The 21,900-nt window shown below is 41.3% G+C and overlaps 1 protein-coding gene across 1 annotated transcript in view; it reads left to right on the forward strand.

Annotated features, from left to right (window-relative positions):
- The first annotated feature begins 1,196 nt into the window (after positions 1-1,196).
- The window catches only part of TRIM24 (tripartite motif containing 24), a 94,335-nt gene continuing 73,631 nt past the window's right edge, over positions 1,197-21,900 (forward strand). The window contains exon 1 of the mRNA XM_009333047.1: positions 1,197-1,281. Within this exon, the coding sequence (XP_009331322.1) occupies positions 1,197-1,281 (85 nt within the window). The remainder of the gene's footprint in view (positions 1,282-21,900) is intronic.

A 21,900-nucleotide genomic window follows, 5' to 3' on the forward strand; every position in this document is an offset into this window, starting at 1 on the left:
AGACCACCACATTTATTTCACTTATTACTTTGTAATGGGTCAATAGACTACAAGAAGGTAGATCTTTCAAGCTAGACAGGATCCCAGAAGTCCATTCCTCTGCTGATTGTGACAGCTGGAAAAAGAGACAGAACTATGCCCTGGAAAAATGACTGTAACGTAGATGAAAATAGAAAAAAAAACCCTATGTGGCTGAAGACTGTGGGTTTGGATCTCTGTGTATGAAACACAGAATATAGAGTGACAGAAAACATTTGTAAAATTTTCAAGACATAGTCACCGAAGTCCAGACTAGCGTTGAATAAAAGCTATTAAATAACTGATTTCGGAAGGAAATTATACCCATGTAACATGCTTTTGTGGGGCTACTTTAAGCTGTAATATCTACAATCTGCTAGGTCTTCTCAAAGAGTTCAATGTGAACTAGTATCTGGTCACACTTTTTTTTCCTAGTGAAGATAGGTTATAAAGTCGTACCTGGCAAAAGTGGTTTTTCTATAGCTTCTTCTTTTTGTGGTATGATGGTTCTCTGCACCTTCTTCTGAGAACTCGGAGCTGAAGAAGACTAACCAGTAAACATAACTGTCGCAGAAATCTGGACTGCAAAACCACCCCTTCTGAGGAGCAGAAGTTTTGTTAGGAAGCTCCCTGTTACAACAAGATGAGATGTGTTTTGGGAAACCTTTGAACCTTAGCTATGTTTATCCCACAACTGTCACTAATGTGGCCGTGTTGTGAAGAAGTGCAATCCCTGGTTGATAGAGCTGTGCTGGTAGAAACCTTTAGTGTAATACCACTGCATCAGCAAAACTTCAAGAAGGATGCATATAGATATTCACGTGTCTGTGTCACTCCACCACTTTATCGAACTAACGTCCTTCAGCTTCTCTCAGCAGTCCTTTAAGCAGAAACATAGCTGCCAAGAACAATTCTTGTACATAAGAAAGGGCTAGAGATGGAGGGCTATTGAACCGCAGTGAGTGAGACGGTGACGGGCAGAAAAAAGCTCCTTATTGGTACAGTTTGATGCCTCTTTTCCTCCATGAGTCAATGCTTTTCTCTATTCATGCTTCAGTGATTCTCTCTCCCACTAGGCATCTCAGCAGCCAAGAGGTACGGATAATAAATCCTGAATTCTGAGAAGGGGTGCTTAAGATCAGGAATCTCAGCCTGCAGGATGAACCAAGAAGCCGAAGATGGAGACGATGGCTGAAGTCTGCCAAGATTCAGAGGAGCGCAGCAGCGTGCCAGATCCTCGCTGGATTTCAGCGTATCAGCCTGGTAAGCGTCCAGTAAGGGGGCCCAACTGGGTCTGCAGTGCTGGTTTTGTGGTACAGTATCACTGCTAAAGTGGTTTTACTACAGAACCCATCTCAAAACCAGACCAGTTTTCCAAGCTAACGCAGGGCAAGGCCTTTGTCCTGGTTTCGGCAGGGATAGGGTTAATTTCCTTCCTAGTAGCTGGTACAGTGCTGTGGTTTGGATTTAGGATGAGAGCAAAGTTGATAAGGCACCGATGTTTTAGTTGTTGCTAGGTAATGCTTACACTAGCCAAGGACTTTCTAGTTTCCCATGCTCTGCCGACTGAGAAGGCTGCAGGTGCACAAGAAGCTGGGAGGGGGCACAGCCAAACTGGCCAAAGGGACATTCCATACCATGTGACGTCATGCTCAGTACATAAACTGGGGGAAGCTGGCCGGGGGGGCCGCTGCTCGGGGACTGGCTGGGCATCGGTCGGCGGGTGGTGAGCAATTGTACTGTGCATCACTTGTTTTGTGTATTATTATTATTATTATCATATTATTATTATCATTTTATTTCAATTATTAAACTGTTTTTATCTCAACCCACGAGTTTTTCTCACTTGTGCTTTTCCAATTCTCTCCCCCATCCCACCGGGGGGTGCGGGAATGAGCGAGCGGCTGCGTGGTGCTTAGTTGCCGACTGAGGTTAAACCACGACAGTCCTTTTTTCAAAAACTTCTCCTGCTGTGTTGCCCCACACAATGATGTCATCAATGTATTGCAGGTGTTCTGGAGCTCCACCCTGTTCCAGTGCAGTCTTCAGCCTTGAAGACAAATAACAATGTATTTATATAGTGCATTTCTTTTTACCAGCAAACATGAAAAAAAGCACATTGATTCCAGATTACGATGTCAGAGATACATGAAGAAAATCTGTCACTGTGGCAGAATCGTAAATCATCATGCTGAAATCCTGACATGCCTTTTTTCATTGGCAAAGTAGTTCTTTAAAATGGGATATAATTAAGTCGCTTAGAGCCACATATTATCAATTTTAAACCTGTTATTTTTCTTATGTGAAAAATGTCAGATGAAACATACCAGTTTTGTTTTGTTTTTAAATGAAGCTAGTTGAAAAAAATGACCACTATATGCCACAGCAATTCAGGGTGCTGCTAGGAATTGTCCCATGTGAAGAAATCATAAGGAAAATAAACCTGTGAGTAAATGAAACAGTCCTGTATGTGCACCAGCAAACCATCCTGACGTGGAAGACAGATAAGTAGTAAGAGAGCAGTATAGCTGCATCAGGGATTCTCCAGTGACCTGAATATCAAAAAGGAGATCCTACAAAGAATGAAAGCAAGGGCATATAAGTGAGGTGAGTAATAAAGCAGTGGCGTAAACATCTAGGGATAAAACTAGGAAGACTAAGTCACAAAATGAGTTACAACTTTCCTGCAGCATAAAATGGAAGAAAAAGAGGTTCTATAAATACCAAGAAGTTAGAGGAAGAGAAGGGCAGAGGCACAAATAACAGATATCCAGAGTAAAGTGAAATGTTTTATCATTTATTTTGCTACATTCTTCACGTGCATTCTTCACGTGCACATAAACATTAATGATAGGTACTTAACAACACTATTTTTTTAACAAGGGGAAGGACATGTGCCAGAATAGGAAAAAACAAGTAAAAGAATGCTTGAATAAATTAGACGTACGCAAGTCTCTAGAGCCTGCTGAAATTCACTTAATACATACTGGGCTCTCAATTTGTCTCTTAGAGTTCCTGGAAGAGTGGGTAAGTCACCGGGGTCTGCAGCAACTATGTAGCCTAAGATGGAAATACAGTTGGGATCACACTTCTGATTTTTGGTAATGATCAGAGATCTGACATTACAATATACATTTTGCAAATTATTTTAAGCAAACTACCCACTCGGTTTAAAGACTTGCTCTTCCTTAATTCTTGCCATCATGGCACACAGTTTAAGAAAAGAAAGGAAAAGGGAAAGGAAAGGAAAATTTAATAAGGTTTCTTAAACATGGCATTCACAGCAGGCTCCGATTTGGGCACTACTAAGAAGTTGTTGGCTGCAGCCCTGGTTTGCAGGGTTATAACCATTTCTCCTTTGAAAAATGGGAAATGAAGAACCTCGGGGATTACAGAGTACTCTGCCTAACCTCAATACCGAGAAAGATACTGGGACAAATTATTGAGAAGTAAATGCATACACACCATAAGAATAATAAGGTGATAAGAAACAGCCGACGTGAATTTGCCAAACTAATCTAATTTCCTTCTTGAACAAGGCAAGTGGTCCAATAGATAAGGAAAAGCAGTAGAAAAGACCGTATATTGACCCAAGATGTATCTTGACCTAAGTAAGGCTTTTGACACTGTCCTGTATGCTCACAAATGAACTGGGGAAAGCTGTGCCATTTGAAATCACTCCTAATTCAATCCACTGTTAAATGTAAACCTAACACATGATTGTTGGTAGTTGCATTAGGAGGATGTTGAAGAGGAGTCTTGCACAGCTTGTAATAGATAGGCTTCTGTTGAACTTCTGTTCAACGTTTCAATAAAGACTTAGATGACAGAATTAGAAATAATTACATACTTATAAGATTGGTAGATGACACCATGTAAAGATTTGCAAAAAGTGCTCAAGGACAGAATTAGAATTCTAAAGTATCTCGATAGGTTCTGAAGGGTTCTGAAATCCAACATTAAAAATTTGAACAAAGACAATCGCAGAGGACTACATTTGGGAGGACGAAATCAAAAGCACAACCACAGAATGCCACTGCAGATAAAGATCTAGTGATTAATGAGGGCCATGAATGAGTCAACAGTGTGATGCTGTTGAGGAAAAGAAATAAATGTAATTCTAGATTCTCTTGAATTGTCTGCTCGCAACAGTGTATGTAAGACGAGATAATTAGTGTGCTCTTCTTGGCACTGGTGAGGCCTCAGCTGAAATACTGTATTTTACTCTGAAGCACCATAATTTAAGAAAGATGTAGATAAGCTGGAAACAATCCAGAGAAGATGAACAAGGACAAGAAGTTTGGAACATCGGGTCCATAAAGCAAGGTTGCGAGTTTGTTTTAATCTAGAAAATATAAGGCTCTATGGGGTTCAACAGTCTTCAAGTACATAAAAGGTTATTATAAAGAGGGTAGTGATATGTTTTTGCATGCCCACTAAAGATATGGGCAGAATGTGAAGGAAATTTTTTTAGCTACACTATAATAGGTATTACAGTAACACGTTGCAAATAGAAGAAAATATTATCACTGGAATATATTACCCAAGAAGGTTGTATAATCCCTGTCATTAATGTTTTAGGTACAAATGAGAGGGACTGCCATCTACAATTATCGAGACAGTTTGAAGTTAGGAGATGGACCAGATGAATGTTTTGTAGTAGGTGGCTGAGATCCCTGGAACCATGACAGAGCGTACAAGTTATTACAAGGTAATCCATAACAGGTTTTCGCTAAGAAAGCATTTGAAAATTCCACGTGTGGTCCTGGGCATATTCATTAGCCATTATGGAATATTGCACAGGTTGTTCTCTGGGCTTTTTTAAAAAAAACTAGTTTCCCTTTGATTTTGTGTTGTGGTTTTTTTTTTGGTTTGTTTTTTTTTTACCTCAGGAAGGTTAGGTACAGCTTTGATTAAAAATATTAGGGAATAACAGACTACATAAGCCCTTGAGATCCCATCCAAGTCTACATTTCTATGATTCATGTGCAATGTACAGCATTTTTTCTGAGTTGTTGAAGAGCTTTGCCAGCACAAGTTAATTATTAAACTAGTTCTTTTCCCAGGGCAATAATGACCTAATCATTTATGATAGTGCTCAAATGAGGAATTAAACAAACATATCCAAAATAAACACAAAGCAAATCATCTTTGCCAATGGAAAAGGACAAAATCTTGTTTTCATGCCAGTGGGTCTGCAAAACAACAGCACAGATACAGACCTCAGTAAAACTAACAAGTCAGGACTTCTCAATCGGTGAGAAATTCTGAATTTTAGTAATTGTTTTTATTCAAAATTTTAGGATTTTTTCTAATTTGGAAAATTAGAAAAATTTTTTCTAATTTGGAAAATTAGAAAAATGGGAATGAGAGATAGGAATGAGAAAAAATGTAAGTGTTTTGGAAAGGTTGGAAAGTTCTGAGGGCTTGAATTACAGCCGACAACTTCAACACTGAAAAACCAAAATGTTGCAGTCATGGTGTACCACATATATATCTTAGGTAGGGGAGCACAGTGAACATTATAGGAGCCACAGTCCTCCAGGGACCCTAGTATACACAAGAAAATGCCAACCAGAATTACAGTGCAAATAAAGTAGCATTCTGCAATATGATATTTTTTCTGTTAGCTGAAAATAAATCTTTTTAAAATCATACTCCCAAAGGAAAACTGAGCAAAACTAAGTTTTTCAGAAAATGTGCTCTTTGTTAGAAATTCAAACCCGTGTAAAACTGCTCTTGTCACTACTTAATATAAAAAAAAAACCTGCCTCAAAAATGTTTTCTAGAGAAAACTGTGCTCATCATAGTGCACCATGGTGTTGACCCAAATATTTTGTTGTTATTAAATATAACAACCCACCATTGTTATTTTAGTCTAGTAAAAGATGGTCATAAGCCTCTGTGCTGGTTTTGGCTGGGGTAGAGTTAATTTTCTTCACAGTAGATAGTATGGGGCTATGTTCTGGGGTTGTCCTGAAAACAGTGTTGATAACACAGGGATGTTTTTCGTTATTGCTGAGCAGTGCTGACACAGAGTCAAGGCCTTTTCTGCTTCTCACAGCACCCCACCAGTGAGGAGGCTGGGGGTGCACAAGAAGTTGGGAGGGCACACAGCCGGGACAGCTGACCCCAACTGACCAAAGGGATATTCCATACCATGTGACGTCATGCTCAGCATATAGAGCTGGGGGAAGAAGAAGGAAAGGGGGGACGTTTGGAGTGATGGCGTTTGTCTTCCCAAGTAACGGTTACGCGTGATGGAGCCCTGCTTTCCTGGGGATGGCTGAACACCTGCCTGCCCATGGGAAGGAGTGAATGAATTCCTTGTTTTGCTTTGCTTGCATGCACGGCTTTTGCTTTACCTGTTAAACTGTCTTTATCTCAACCCACGAGTTTTCTCACTTTTACCCTTCTGATTCTCTCCCCCATCCCACCCAGGGGGGCAGTGAGTGAGCGGCTGTGTGGGGCTTCTGTTGCTGGCTGGGGTTAAACCACGACAGCCTCAAAGATCAGATCAGGGTCTGGACCAACTATGACTTTCCAGAAATGCAGAAATATTTAGGTTTGGTGTTTACTGATTAGGCCATACTTCAGTGAGTGTCTGCTGGTCCTTTTGTTCTTTTAAAAATATACATGACTTTTAGACACCAGAATAATGATTTCATACTGCACGAGAACCTTCTCTCTTATAAACAAACAGCGGAGCTTGTGAATTTTGCTGTGCAAATGGATGAATACTGACCCAATGAATCTGGCTAGGTTCAGGTCTGCCATTAGACACCCTAACCTTGTTGAACAACAGTAAAAAAATGCAGAAGTTCAAAGATCCCAGGACAAATGTGTCAGGTGTCAAGGACAGCCTTAATCCCAAAGTGCAGAGGGACAATTAGACCCAAGTGAACAAATCAGCTCAGCTGAGCTTGCTTAGGGCAGCCCTGGTGATGCAGTTTGTTGCTGGGACCTGTAAACCCAAAGGTAGACTGTTTGGTTTGTAGTCCAGGATGTTGCGTACAGTCCCATGGCACACGCCAACAGCCTAAAGTGTCTTAAGCAGCTTAAATAGCTTTAAGCAGCTTTGAAGACTTAGACACTTTAAGCTTATAAAGCAGTTTAAGCTGCTTAAACTGCCATAGGACTTTAACAAGGGCTCCACGATGCTGCTCCTCGCCGGGCGAGTGAAAAGAAGCTGGCTGTGCGCTGTGGCTTCCTTGCCATCGGCTGGAAGGAAAGAGCTATGTGGTTGCCACAGATCCAGCCATGAGTCTGTGCAAATGCAAACAACTGATATTGACATATTTTGGCAATGATGTTGTATAAAATAATGAAAAGTATACTCTCTCCCCTTGATTAGCTCATGTTTCTTCCTCTTTTGTAGCTACTTCCCTTCCCCAGCCACCTCCTTCTCTTTTTCTATTTTCACCCTTTTCACTCAGGCTCTTTCAGTACCTATTTCCTCTCTAATTAATTCTTCCTAAAGATGCTCTTACTGCAGTGATATACTCTTATGAAGAAAACATGTCTCGATTCAGCCTATTCAGTCTTAAGAACCATGCTGGGGCCAACCATTCATTTGTATCACTATGGTTTAACCTAAATCTAGAACTTTTTTTCTCAAGAGAAGGGCATGAGGTGACAGAAGTAATGTGGAAAAACCCAACTGTGTAATCCCAGAAAGTACCAGCAGCAGCCATCAGAGTATCAGCTACAAAAGCAGGTAACCAGATGGGCTAGCATTGTTCAGAAGAAGGAATACAGTGCACCAAATCTGCATCACATTTCCTGGTATTTTGGGGGTTTGGGAAAGGATGTAGGAGGAGGAAGTTTGGGGACAGTTGTCCAGGAAAACGGGTAGATGTGTCTTCCTACACTGGTAATCTCTTGGGGCTGAAAGGACTTTGTTTTCAGTTTTCCTGAAATTCCACCTCTCTGAATTTGGGGTGTGCTGCACAAACCACAAGTCGTTCTGTTCTTACCAAGGGATGTAACACCCCCTCCCCCTTACATACAAGTCAGCAGCGTGCAGCTGCGTGGGTGCTCAATTTAGTGACAATTGCCACCATTTAGTGACAAGTCACTTTGAACTGCCATGTTAATAACTACCGCTGTGGTGACATTGTACTAGAGCGCCTGTGCTGGATGTGACGTCCTTGCTGCTGAGGATCTGCTCAGGCCTGCACCATCTTGCTTTTCTCATGTTGGAATTCCCTTTCCAGCTCCTTTATTAGGAACATTCTGCTCTTCTCTTTCATCTCTTTCACTCACTTCCTGCGTTCATATCTAAACTTCTCAGGTGTTCTCTCTCCAGAGTCCTCAATTTAACTGACCCCATATTTTTCACAGACTTATGAAGTCCCATCACATGCGACTGTGTATATATCACGTACTCTAATCACAATTTGGCTATAAAATGTAACTATAAGACTTATCATACTCAAACAATGTGTTCTAAAGACTTGAGGGTGTAAGCAGGAAGAGGGATCATGGTAAGCCTTACTCACTGCGCTATTTTTTGCTGATTATCTATGTTATGCATTCCTAAATGATGTTGCATATCACCATAGTGTGTATTGCATGCACCGCATGTCCAATGTGGCATATTTATAAAAACATCACTTAACACTTTCATTGAGGCTTGATTAATACCAAATGCTATTTTTTTTCCAGCAGCCTGAAAGTGTGTTTGTCTCCATTTTTATTGAAGAAAATGATTTCTAGCATGATCTATTCTTTTCAAGTATCAATGCATTTTAATCCCTTTTCCCATTTATCCAGCTGTCAATTATTACTTCCTTCAAAATGTGTTCTAAAACTCTACGTATGATGCCAGTAGGATTCACTAGTTGTAAGTGATCGAATTATTTCTGCTTCTTAAATATAGATTTGATATGCTCCCATCAGGTGACACCACCGGCAGTTAATAGATTCAGTCTTAGTGGAGTATTGAAACCATTGGAGCACGGTTTCCTTGGGTTCATGCCCTGTGTCTACAACATCCTCCTGGTAGCCCCAGCTCCTTCTCAAGCTCCAGCCAGTTTGACAGGAGAAAGGGCAGGTTGTCTGGGCTGCCCGTGGGCTTCCTGGCCAGTGGGACGGTGTTAGCTGCTCAGTGTCCAGACAGCTGTCAGACTGGAGAAGAAGGTGAGCTGCACCCACCATTCCCTCAGCTCCGACAGTGATTTGGGTCTCGCTCTCCTCTGGGCAGCTGCTCATTTGCATGAATGATTAATGATGGGAATTAATGAGGTTAATTAAGGTTAATGATGAGCATGGAAAAGTCATCTTTTTTGAATTCTGAAAAGCTATATGTAGTCACCTGTTCATAATTCATGCATTTTCTTTCAAATATTTTTCTTTACATCTAAGAAGAAAAAGGTCCCATTCGTGTTACGAGAGAGTTTGGGTAGTTTTAGATCTGAAGGAATTTTTTAACATTTGTAAACCAGAAAACATATAACACCAGGCATCACGTCATGTATACAGGCCGCAATTTGGCAGACATTTATGCGTATGCCTAATTTTGAATTGGAACTCGATTTCCTTTGGCTTCCGGGAAACTTTATTGTATGTTAAAATTAACTCTGCTGATTTGAGGCAATAGTGGCACTGCATGTTTGCATGCCTTGATAAACAACTGGGCACGTGCCAAAAAAATTTTGTTGACTGCGTTGAGCCTAGTGAGGCCACACATCTGTACTGATCCACCAATGGAAAAAGAAATTTTTCAGAGCCGCTGTTGGACTAAATCGCCAAGTGCTGGCAAGCTGCCGGGGTCCTGTTGCTGGGCAGATCACCAGGTGTTGGCCCGTCATTGAGGGCTACTGCTCCAACTAGCAGCTGCTCACACAGCAAAAACATACAGGACAGCAGGATCACCCTTCCTTCCTTCCCCAAACTCCAGACAACTGTCTTCTTGATGAGTCTGTAGGATTACAGCTGACCTCGCTACAGGACAGCATGGGGCTTCATAAGCCAAATTGCCACTTTTTCTCATCCCTCCATCTTCTTCATCATCTTCTCCCAAACCTTGATGTTCCCACCACTGTTTATTTTTTTTTAATAATCTTGTTTATCTGAAATAAACTGATAGTTTATTTCAACTTCAAAAAATAAATTTTCTTTACATTTGTTTCTACGCTTTTGTCGTGGTTTTTTTTTTCTTTTTTTTAACTTTGGTGGCTAGTTTCTTTGGCTAATGGATGATGCAGTGAGTTGCCTGAATTTATTAGATGTCTGTGAATACCATTTCCTTAGATTGCAACACCAGCCCAATTCTTTGGCTTTGCTGGAAGCTATCCTAACAGGTGGGTAGAGTTTAAGATTTTAAGAAGAAAGCCAGTGTTTGCACTCTACCAATATTAATTTCACGCATTCCCTCTTGCATTCTTGATTCTGTAATTGGGCTATGCTTCCATCTCCACCCATATCCTGCCTTGACACACATCCATGTGCGGATGACGGGGGGAATGATGGGTGAGCCAGCCAGCCTGCAGGCTGAGTCACCCCAGGAAGGCAGACCGTCATCTAGCAATTAGGATGGAGAAGAAGGACGTGTGCCAGCAAAACAGATGATCTGAGCAATGCATTGCACCCCACATGCCAAAATGGGTATTGCACAATGCTGTGCTATGACAGAGGAATGCGGAGAAGAGCACAAGCATGCATTTCCAAAATGGCCTTCAAAGTAGGAATTAAAGAAATACCAAAACTCAGCCTATTTCTTTCCATGTACCACTTTAATACCAAAGGTGAATATAACAATCAAGAAATGGATAGAGCAGTGGTATAATATAACCCTCTCAGCATTTTTGGTCACTTTTATTTGGGTGTCTTTTCCTGTGCATGGAGGCTCGAAAGCAGGATCACAAACACAATTTATGAATATGCAACAATTATGCTATTTGCTGGATTGTACACGCAATAAATGGCTGGGACTAACATGCTATTAGCCTAAGCACTAATGTCCTCACCGCCTCTGATGCAGGTACCCACTGGGTTTCTGCTGGTCAGGCAGATGGTAATCACATGGGGAAGTGCCAGTCTCCATTGCTCCTTGCAATGGGCTGGTCCTCAGTTTTGCTGAGTTGCTATCTTCTATTTTGATTTTTTTTTCTCAGGGTTTTAGAACTTTTTCAGTTAATATTTTTTCCTTCAGTCCTTGAGTGACTGCTACCAACTCAACAATTTCACTTCTGTCCTTGTCTCTGCTTTTTTTACATATCTTGCTTGGCTTAAGTTTATGTGCTGTCACTCATAGCTTAGCAACCTTTTTTTTAGTAAAGCAGAGCTGGGGTCATACAGCCGACCTAGGCCTTGTGTTAAAATAGTAATAGTGTGTGAAAAATCTACCAAAATGGTGGGAGAGAGACAGATCTGTGCTTGTTGTCTGACATACTTCTAAGCACCTTGCTGGCTTAAAAATGTGGACCTTGCCAGATGGCAAAAAGACTCTGAGAAATAGATACTGACATGACCACCACCTGGGGTCAGATGTGCTATGTAACTGGTGGTATCAGTGATGGTCTTTGTAATGACAAGCAGAAAAGTCTGGGAAGGATAGACTTCAAAGGGAAAATGACTTGGAAAACAGTGATATGAAGCTGAAAATGAAACAGTACTGCATGATATTCTGATTTTGACCGTACACAGATTTATAAGGAAAAAAAAAATTCACTGTGAGGATAATTAATCACTGGCACACGTTGCCCAGAGAGGTCTGGCAGTCTCCATCCTTGGAGGTTTTCCAGACATGACTGGATAAAACCCTGAGCAGCCTGGTCTGAGCTCAGCATTGACCCTGCTTTGAGTGGGGTGGATGGACTAGGGACCTCCTACATCCCCTTCCAGCTTGGCTCATTCGGTGATTCTGTGATTTAAGTCGCTGTTGGAGCCAAGGGTAGGTGAGGTGGAGAAATAGTGTTACAAAGGGAGAATGCTCAGTGTGCCGCTTCCCAGTGTGACTGAGATTCTAAAAGTCAGCTGCTGCCATCTGTGTAAGGTGATCCTGTCTCTCTCCAGGTCTTGTCCTGGTGATCCTAGTCTCTCTCTTGAGCTAGTTGTGGCCCTTGTCCAACATCTCTGTGAGCTGTTTCAGCTCACTGACCTGGCAGAAGCTGATTAGTTTTTTTAAACTGGTTGGCTTTCTGCTGATTTAGTTAGCTGAACTACTTCACTAAGAGACAGATGAGCACCACAGCATGAGGAGGAGGTGGGAACATGTGGTTAAGATTGGAAGGAGTTAAGGTTGGGCAGGGCCCTCTCAGTGGGAGTGAGCCATTAAATTTGCCTTGCTGCCTCATGAAACAATGTGATATATCTGCAGCAGCTTCAATAGGGACATAAGAACAAATTGGGTAAGCCCAAAAAGGCTGCATCATAAAGAAAATAAAAACTCAGAAATAAAAATTCTTTAATGCTAAGGCTGATGAGAAGTGTGGAATTACAAAAAGGAACATGAAAGCAGACAAATTGGTGAAAAATAATGTTTAAGGAAAGATGAACAGAGATATACTAAAGATCTAACACTTGAAACTGAAGGTTCTACCATGGTAGGAAACCACAGATCTTGTTTACTGAGTTACAAAAATCCTGTGTCGCTAGTTTAAACAGGAAATGGCCTGATCAGAAGCAAAGATAGGGAAATGCGTACAACAGAGATAAAATAGATGGGTAAAGCATTTTAAAGAAGTCAGCGGCAAAAACTCAGCCCTACCTTGACATGAGACTCTGTGACACGAGATGATGTGGCTTCAAACAACAGGAGATTGCCACTGGCTCAGTAGTGATATCAGAAAAGCAAGTTGTAGTCCAGTAGGTAGCAGCAACAACACAATGAAAGATGATTTGATCGTAGCAGAAACGCTAAGAGCCCACGATGTCACTGCAGAAGTAAAATTCAAAAAGTTGTTGAACAAAGTCTGGGAAAAAAACAGCTTCTGATGAGGGGGAACATGGAGTTGTTAAAATATTTAAAAATGAGACTGGGAAAGTGTCTCTCTGCCCTGCGCTATAGGGGAGGTCATTTGCAGTGGAATGCCGCACAAGATGACACAGATGATGGATGCAGAATTGGAGAACAGCCTCTGGACTCAGGCCCAGAAAACTGGATATTCCCACAAAAGAGCATCCTGAAAGAACACATGAAATGGCAGGCTTTGCTCATCACCAGTTTCATTGGTTTTTTTAAGGTTACTTGACAGCAGCCTCGGGAACGCCTTGTGGAACTGTAGCACTCAGCTTGTCCTCCATCATCACGGCCTTGTAGAGAGGGATGGCTGGCTGCATCTGGGAGTGCATCTAAGTAATAGACTGGTTCACTTTGAACACTGCTGTAAAACAAGCGTACGCTTGCTTTCTGTTGCTGCTTTGCATTATCATACATAGCTACTGTGTAGGCAGCACAAGTAGCAGCATATACCATGGGGTGGATTACACATATCTTGGAAGTGTAAATTGTGCTAGTACCATTGTGTTACTGAGCCATAGACCTGAAAAAAGGTGTGAAGATACATAACCTAGCAAAAAAAGTAAGCCAAACAGGATTCAAAATCAGCTATCAAAACAAACATCCCTGAAAGCTTAATACCGAGCATCAAAGTCATGTTAGAAAACACAAATACTGGGAAAGTAGAACAGCTTGCCTGTCCTGTCCATATCCCACTCCTGAGTAATTAGGAAGGAACTGACAGCAAGGATAGGAGAGCCTTCCACCATTCGCACTCATTTCAACATACAGAAATCCAAGATATTCAGTCCCAGAATGAAAACAAGATTTTTAAAATTATTATTATTTACATGTAATTATAATGCTAAAATAGACCCTGGAAAGTAGAGACAACAAAGGTGCTAGAAAACTAGATGCCTTGAAAGAAAAAGTGCCTACGAAAAAGTCTGAACATTGGGCTCTACCCTCAGCATAGAGTTGAACAGCCCACCAGCTCATCTTTCACCAGTCAGCAGGGAGCACAGGATATATTTGGTGCGCATTCTCTGAATGGCAGCCCCCAAGAATCCCCCACAAAATGGAGACTCTCAAGTGGAGACCAGCGTGTCTGAAAAAGAGGATGCTCATTAGAGATCTTAAGAAGACCCACCTCACAGGAATGACAGTCATCAATCTCAACCGTGTCCACTAGAAACACGAACGAATGAAAGAGAGGAACGGAAGACACTAGCTTCCACTGCATGTCCCAGTCTTGCTATTGGAAGAAGACAGTAAGAATAACCTAAGGGCTACTAGAAAATCAGATATATTCCCTATAATTGCTTTGTTTTCTCTGTGAAGAAAAACTTGCATTAGCTAGCTTGTTTTATTAGCTGCCACTGGAGGTAATAGTTGTGAGCCTTACTGAAGGGGAGAAAAATAAAGCTCTTGCTCCAGAGATGCAGAGAATAGCTGATGTCCAGACTAAAGCGCTCTGCCAAATGCTTCAAGGAGCCGGGGGCCTGTTGCCAAGGCACTGCCATGTGATTGCTGCAGTCATGATAGACTGGGGAGAAAGTCCATGCCAAGAAGAGTTGGCAGGTGTGAGACTCAGGTAGTCATGCCACAGTGGAAATTACATGATCCCTGATTAAAGGGTTTTTGCCTTTCATGTATCTTCAAAGGTATCTGGAGCCTACTGGCGTCATAAGCAATGATGGTTTATTTTTTATTACCTAGACTGAATGAGTGATCTTTAATCAAACTATGTTGCATTAGAGACAGTTCTGCTGTTTAACCATAAATATTTGGGTTTGCAATCTGGTGTTGATCTGCAAGGTTACTAATATCTATAAAATAAGTAGTTCTTTTTTATTTGAGTGATCTACCAAGTTGTTTCAGCTTCAGCTTGTTAAGTTCGAGCTTAGATCTGAGCGTGCTTTGAGAGGTGATGGTGTTGATGTAAGAGGGCACACAGAATCCTGTTGCCCTGAATACAGAGACGTTCAGGATATATCGTCTCTGCTACAATTCCCAGCCATTTTCTAGCCAAGTTTTAACACAAAACCACTATTTCTATGCTTTTTTTTTTTTTTAAAGCCAAACTCTGCAGTCTGTTCTGGGCTTTCTTCTACTTTTCTCATAAAATCAGACCCACACATAGCCCAGATTCCTCAATGGTATCTGCTGAAATTTTTCCACCTTCTTGTGCTATATATATTCCTATGTCCTGAGCAGCAGTATGCGTCTGTGTTTTGAGTACAAACTGCTGTTATTTTCGACATCTGCCTCCATAAAGGAGCACCAGTGTTTCTTACATGTATTCACAATGAGAATGTATTCACTATTTTCACAGAGGTTTAACCTCATTTCCAAAATGAGGTTGTTCTTGTTCTCCAAGTTAAACAACTAAATTTTTTTTTTAATTTGGTAGTCTGCCCACCAAAGCCTTTATGTATTTATATGTATACAGCAGTTGAAGTAAAGAGCCTTATTCAGGAGAGGCTCTTAAATCTGTGCCTTCTTTTTAAGCACCTACTGGAGGTAAGTTTAGTGTGCATTTACACACTTTTCTGAATGGGGATGCACTGAAGAGCAGGCTTGTTTTCTGGAATCAAAACCTTCACTGAAATGTCACTGCCTGGATCACTTGCTGCTTGCAAGGTTGACAGCAGCGAGTGGATATAAACCATAGCTCACACTTGCCTCACCAGTAATAGGAGTGCGCATTGTACACATGGCACCTAACCATAAAACAGTTCCTCGGGTGAGATCATGCTGTAAAGTATCCTGCCTTTACGCAGCTGAAGCATCAAGATGAAGGCCATGGGTCCCAGAACACAGCTGTGACAAAGCAATATCTACGTTATGACATTCAATTTTGTTATATAATTAGAACATTCAATTATAGACTGGAAGACATACTTACACAGTATTAGAATATCCTCTGCTGTAAATGAGGTTGGGTTAATTCCCTAACAGGCTGGGCAGCGAGAAGAGGTGGAGATAAGCTCCCAGCACTGACTGGGGACAAAATTAAACAAGTGGCGTGCTTGCCTGCCCTGCCCTGCCCTGCCAGCTCCCACACCCTGGTCCTACGACCACGACAGCCGGCTCCGCAACTGAGAACAACGGGGCGACTTGCATTTTTAGTTATTATCTGCTAATAAATGATTTCTCCTTTGGATTCCCGCTGCAGCTCTGCTCTTGTGCAGACTACTGGTTGGGTGGAGCAGCTGCAAGCCTTAGAAGGAGCTAAGACTCTTTAACAATTTCAGTAATTTTCTTGGATTAATATTGGATTAATTTCATCTCTGTGAAAACAATGACTTTTGATATGAGACCCTGTCTCTCTAGGCTGATCTGGCAGGTTCAGCCATAGCTCACGTAAGCTGGAACATTAAGGCTTGTTTCGAAGGGAGAATGTGAGCCAAGACACAAACATGGGCCCTTATTTTCCTTTGAAAAATATGATTAGCTTTTCATTTTCCTCTTAGGCAGCATTAGGCTATCCCCTGAGTGAGCAAAGCGTCCTTTATATTTTGTAGATATTTGGGGAAATTACCTTGGCATTATTGTTCCATAAGTCACTTTCAAAATGTTCTAGATACCACGCAGAGATGGAAAGACAGTCTGTGACCAGAGCGCACAGCCTAGAAACAACCGAGATTAAATGCGAGGGCAGCAGGCACAATGTACAAAACAGATAAATCAGGATGACTGCATAGTTGCATTCTTGTTTTTCCACTGTACTAACTCACAGAGAGCACAAAATGAGCCTGTGTAGCAAAGACATACGAAGAAAAGACATACTGGAAGAAATATTTTTGTTGTATTAGCATATTCTCTGCTGTAAATGAGTTTGGGCTAATTACTTATCAGGCCACACAGGAATAAGAGAGGGAGATAAGCTCCTAATATCACATTAGGAAAAATTAATTAACAGAATAAACATAATTTATTTGATTCTGCTATTTCCTATTTCAATTGCTTGACTTAGCAATCTCGGTAATGTTCTTTAACAAATTCTTTATTTTCTTAAACAGAAAAAGAGAGAAAAATGAAAATAAGCTGGAAAGAGATGAATTCCATCACGATACCTCATTTTCCTCAGCAGAATGAGAACTGCAGAATTAGCACAGATTTCTGCTACTTGAGCTAATGGAGTGCCGCTACCAGTCACGGGTTGTCATCCTCTGAATAAAGCACTCCCAGAAGAGGATTGCTGATGGGCACTGGTGAGAAACATGAACCGAAGATTTGCTTCTTGGCTGGGATGACAAGTGATCGGGTAGATGTATACTCCAGATGTAAGCTAACGTGCTGCATCTCCTCTGGCCTCTCACCATCCTTGACCTTTGCCTTACCTACTTCATCCCAGACCCGGTCTCCTCATACAGCAAGTCACAGTGGATCCCAGCTCCTGATCTCCCAATCTCATTAGCTCTTTGCTCACTCCCAGCATGACATTCTTTGCTCCCAGTCTACTTGGCTGGACCACCCTGACTCCCCAGTCCCTCCTCCCGACCCCGTTCCTCATCTAGCACAGCTCTGGGATCCCGTATATCCGTCTGAGGTTTTCTCCATGGTGCATTTGAACAACTCCATCCTCTGTACTCTTGATTCGAACAACGGGGCTGCTGGGACCAGAGAAACGCAGACCCTCTGCTTTCTGTTTGGGTGCCTAGACCTCTTATGGCTCACGGTAGCAGATGCCTATCCATAGCAAATGGGACCTTCAGGAAAGTTTGCTGTTAAAATCAAAGTCATCTTTATTAAATGTGCACCATGACTTTTCATACACTTATTTCATGAGCATAAAACCAGCACATCCCTGACACAAATCTTCTGTCAGATTTCAAGTCCTTGCACCAAACTTGCGAGATGTAGGCTTTGTCACAGAAGACACCAGAATTTTTAAGTGCAGCACATTTTCCCCTACAGCCTGTCAGACACATCAGACGTGTCTGAATTGTTTTACACTAGTTCCCCTTCAGAATGTATGTCAAGTAAAAAGTCTTGAATTATACAATTTCATATTGTTTAGATAGGACAACGGGGTTGATACATTTAATCTCATAAAAAGCATTCTAATATCTTTAATGACCACTATACAGACTTTCATTCCTCAGAGAAGATAAGAAATGTCCTTGCAAACAAGAAAAATTAGATCCTGCTGTGCCAAGGCCTACGCTCTAAATAGTTCAAGGTGACCAGAGTACAGCTCAGCCTGTTACATAAAATAGTTTGCGAAGGTCAGTAAAAATTAAAGACAAAATAACAGCCTTTTCAAGAAAAAAAGACCCAGTGATAAGGCCCAAGGACTATGCTGAAATCATGTCCAGTAAAGAAGAAAAGTGTGAGACTAGATTTAGTGGGACAAAAATGATATACTGTAGAGTAAGACTAGCTGATGAGCAGAATCATGAGTGGATGGCCTATTCTGCCTCTCTGGTGCCCCTAACCTGCAAGGATGCTGCAAGGATGCTTAAATTGACCCAAACTGCAGGAAGATAGGTAGACAGCGGGAGCACAGCCCAGCATAGTTGCAGTCATTTGCCCCATCCCCTACAGCCAGTCCATCACGGCTCCTTTGCATTGGACATTTATGATCAACATGAAAGTTGTACAGACATGATTGGGCCAGGAGGAGGAATCCAGGTGGCCTCACACCTCCACTTGCATTGGCTAAATCCTGAACAACACCTGGAATGAGACTGCCATAGCCCCCTGGTCTGCGCTTTTCCTTCCCTCCCTTGTTCTTTCCTTTTTCACGTGTGTTTCCCTTTGTTTTCTGTTCACGAAGACTCTGCTTGAGATGTTAAAGCTATGTCCTTTGGAGAGCTGCCGCGATGCTGTTAACAGACAGCTTCCAAAAAGCTGTGTTAGAGACAGCAGGGCACTGCCGCAATTTCCATGTTTGTGTGTGACCAACAGACAATATGCTGTGCTGGAGTGTTTCTAGCAATGAACTTGCTACTCAGAGCCAACACCAGAGTGAGAGGCTGAGTTCCCTTCCCCTGCAGCTCTTGTGCCTTCTTTGTCGCTTATTCGTATTGCCTGCCTCCCCAGGGAAGGACTCGGCTCTGACAACAGCTCCTGTAGCAGTTCCAGCCTATCTCAGTGAACTGAATAACTCTCTTTTCTAAAATAAAAACAATAAATTGTCTTGCCTGCTATCTCTTTAAGCCTGTTAAACAATGGTGTTTTCCTCATACAGATTCTTAACAACGAACAGAAATTGGAGATTTTTAAAATGAAAGCCTTACTTTTCTGCATTCCAAATATTTTTATTTTTCCCCCCTTATTTTTTCTATCTTATCTTTAATAAAGGGTTTAAAAAATTTGGTGTGGTTCATGTTGCCACGGGAATAAACAAGCTAAGATTTATGCATTTGAAACCTCAAACCCTATCCCAAAACATGTTTAGCAATATAGTTTTGTTACAGTGACACAGTACCTTTAATACATTTGACCCTCTGGGTCTATTTATTTTACTGAAATTTGACTCAGCAAAGTTAAATCCCCTTATATCATTCTGCAAGACAACTCATTTTATGTCTGGATACAAACCAATTCACCTCCTAAGCTGCATAATCAACTCCCACCTTAAGATGCCAGTTAGCACTAGTGCAGCTGAATGGAAAAAGAAATTGTGATGGCTTTATAGAAACGCACTTCATTTCTATGGGATGCTCGGTGAGTATCAGAACAATAGACAGTGTATTAGCTACTGTGTCTACTGACATTCTTTTTCCTTGGCGTAGGTAATATTTTTATGTAAGGGGATGGCAGCCTACTCTCATTGTATTAAGCAAGATTCTTGAATGGATACCATGAAGTAACCCTTTTTTTTAGCTTGTTTCTACTTAATGTTTGAGAAACTGTTCTGTAATGACAAGCACTGGAACAAAATGTAAAAGACAGCGTTTGAAAGGTTTCTCCATATGACTGCAAGTAAGAAAAATTATGGAAGCATCTTATTCTCCAATTACTCCATATTCTCCAATCAACGTGGTTTACTCTTCTTTCTTGCTGTATACTTGTATGCAAATTTTGGTGTGTCTTTGTTTTATTTTTTATATTTATGTATATTTATTAACAAGCAAAACAGAGAAATCAGCTGTTTAAAAATGTGCTGGAGTGAACCGCTGTAGGAAAATGATATTTACTTCCATGTTCAGGCTATGGAAGGCTAGCTGGGGGATACCTCTTTTCACATAAACATTGTAAGTCCATTGGAAAAGAATTAAAGGTTGGTCAAATAAGGATTGCTTTTTTTTTTTTCCCCTTATTCCCCTTAAACATTAGAATCTGGGCAAGACAGCCCATTGCCTTAAGCCATAAACCAGTTCTTTCCCTGTTTCAGCAAAATCTGCTTGATGTGTGTCCAACCCTTTTGACCTCCAGGCTCCTGGTCTGGCCAAACAGACTGAGATGTTTCCACCTGGGCTATTATTTTCTTTTCCTCTTCTCCCCATTGATCTAAACCATGCTCCCCATGCAACCCAAGAGGAAGGGCTTGTAACCCACCATACAGCAACATCCTTGGCTGAGCAGGTTACAGAGAGAGCCCAAAAGCTCTCAGTATTCTCAGGTTCCGACACACCAGCTCTTATGGTACCCAAAGCATGGTTGCACATCTGCCTCATTTCCCTCACGCTGCCTGATTACAGCATTTCCAGGCTCCGCCAAGCTGGTGATGGCCACAGGATTGCAGCCTGAAGAGGGAAAGACTGAAATGCTGCTTTTATCAAGACTGACGTCTGAGAGGTAATCGTTGGCTGCTTGTAAGTCTGAATCACTCAGTTTTTAGTGGCTTGCAATATCACTAACAGAATTTCTTTTTTCCTCTACTTTGTTGAAGTGGAAGAGGCTCTTCCCTTTTATTTGAAACGTTGTTTTTCCTCAGCTCCCTATATTTCCTCTGAAAGTCCTCAGGCGTTTTTCTCAATATAACCCTGTGTCTTGGCTACAGCACATTATAGGTAATCATGTAAGATGAGTGCGGTATATCTGATATGACTACTGCATGACTCTGATCTGACACGATCTCGTGGTAACACTGTTGGGATGTGATTGCTATATTGCAGTCAGCACGGAGCTGGCACAGCACTGGCGGGAAAGCGTAAAGGCTGCAACAGAAATGCAGCAAAATTGGGAAGAAGGCAGTCAAGTGTGGCAAAATGTGAGCAAAGGAATGGAAATACTGAAATGGAAGGGAATATTAACTGTAAATACACTCAGGAAAAAATACTGGACGGTGAAGACTCCTACTGTCTGCAGATACTGGAAGTGCAAATATTGACAATGAGAATGCTTTTTTTTTTCTTTTGTTTTGTTTTTTTTTGATAGAGAAGAATGTGTGTAGGAAAAATGAGGTAGGAAAATGGAAGAAAAAATTAAGAAATGCATCCAAAACTGTGAAAGATGTTGGACTGTGGCATCACATTCCAGTGGCAAGAGTGGGAATCGTTAACTTGAGCTATTTAGCATTTGTATCTGGGCAAATCTGTAGAAAATTACGGAATGGAAAAATTCTGCACTGGCCTATTGGATAACCCTAAATAATTTAAAGCAACTTCTATCTTGTCTTCTACAATTCAGTGGACAACTGACTATGCTATTATGTAGTTTTATCATAGCTATCTCCCTTTAGCAGAACATTGTGTTTCTTTTAAGCTAACGTACATTTTTTTTAACCACTCCTGTTTTGCTTGTCTAATTTTCTCAAGGAAAAAAGAGTTGTAATGTTCATCGCTTGATACTGATACTATTCAGGCCCATTTTTACATTAAACATTTTCAGTTTGTCACTCACCTGTGATTAATCAAGTAGAAGCTAACAAATAAAATCATGTATTTTGTAAAGGTGAACTAACATTTCAGCCACTGGGAAACTGTGAGTAGGGACACTAGGACAGATTGCCAGGAAGTCCAACTTGGTCTAGTTCTAGCTGC

This window comes from Pygoscelis adeliae, unplaced genomic scaffold (genome assembly GCF_000699105.1).
Source record: "Pygoscelis adeliae isolate BGI_AS28 unplaced genomic scaffold, ASM69910v1 Scaffold38, whole genome shotgun sequence".
NCBI classification, from domain to species: domain Eukaryota; kingdom Metazoa; phylum Chordata; class Aves; order Sphenisciformes; family Spheniscidae; genus Pygoscelis; species Pygoscelis adeliae.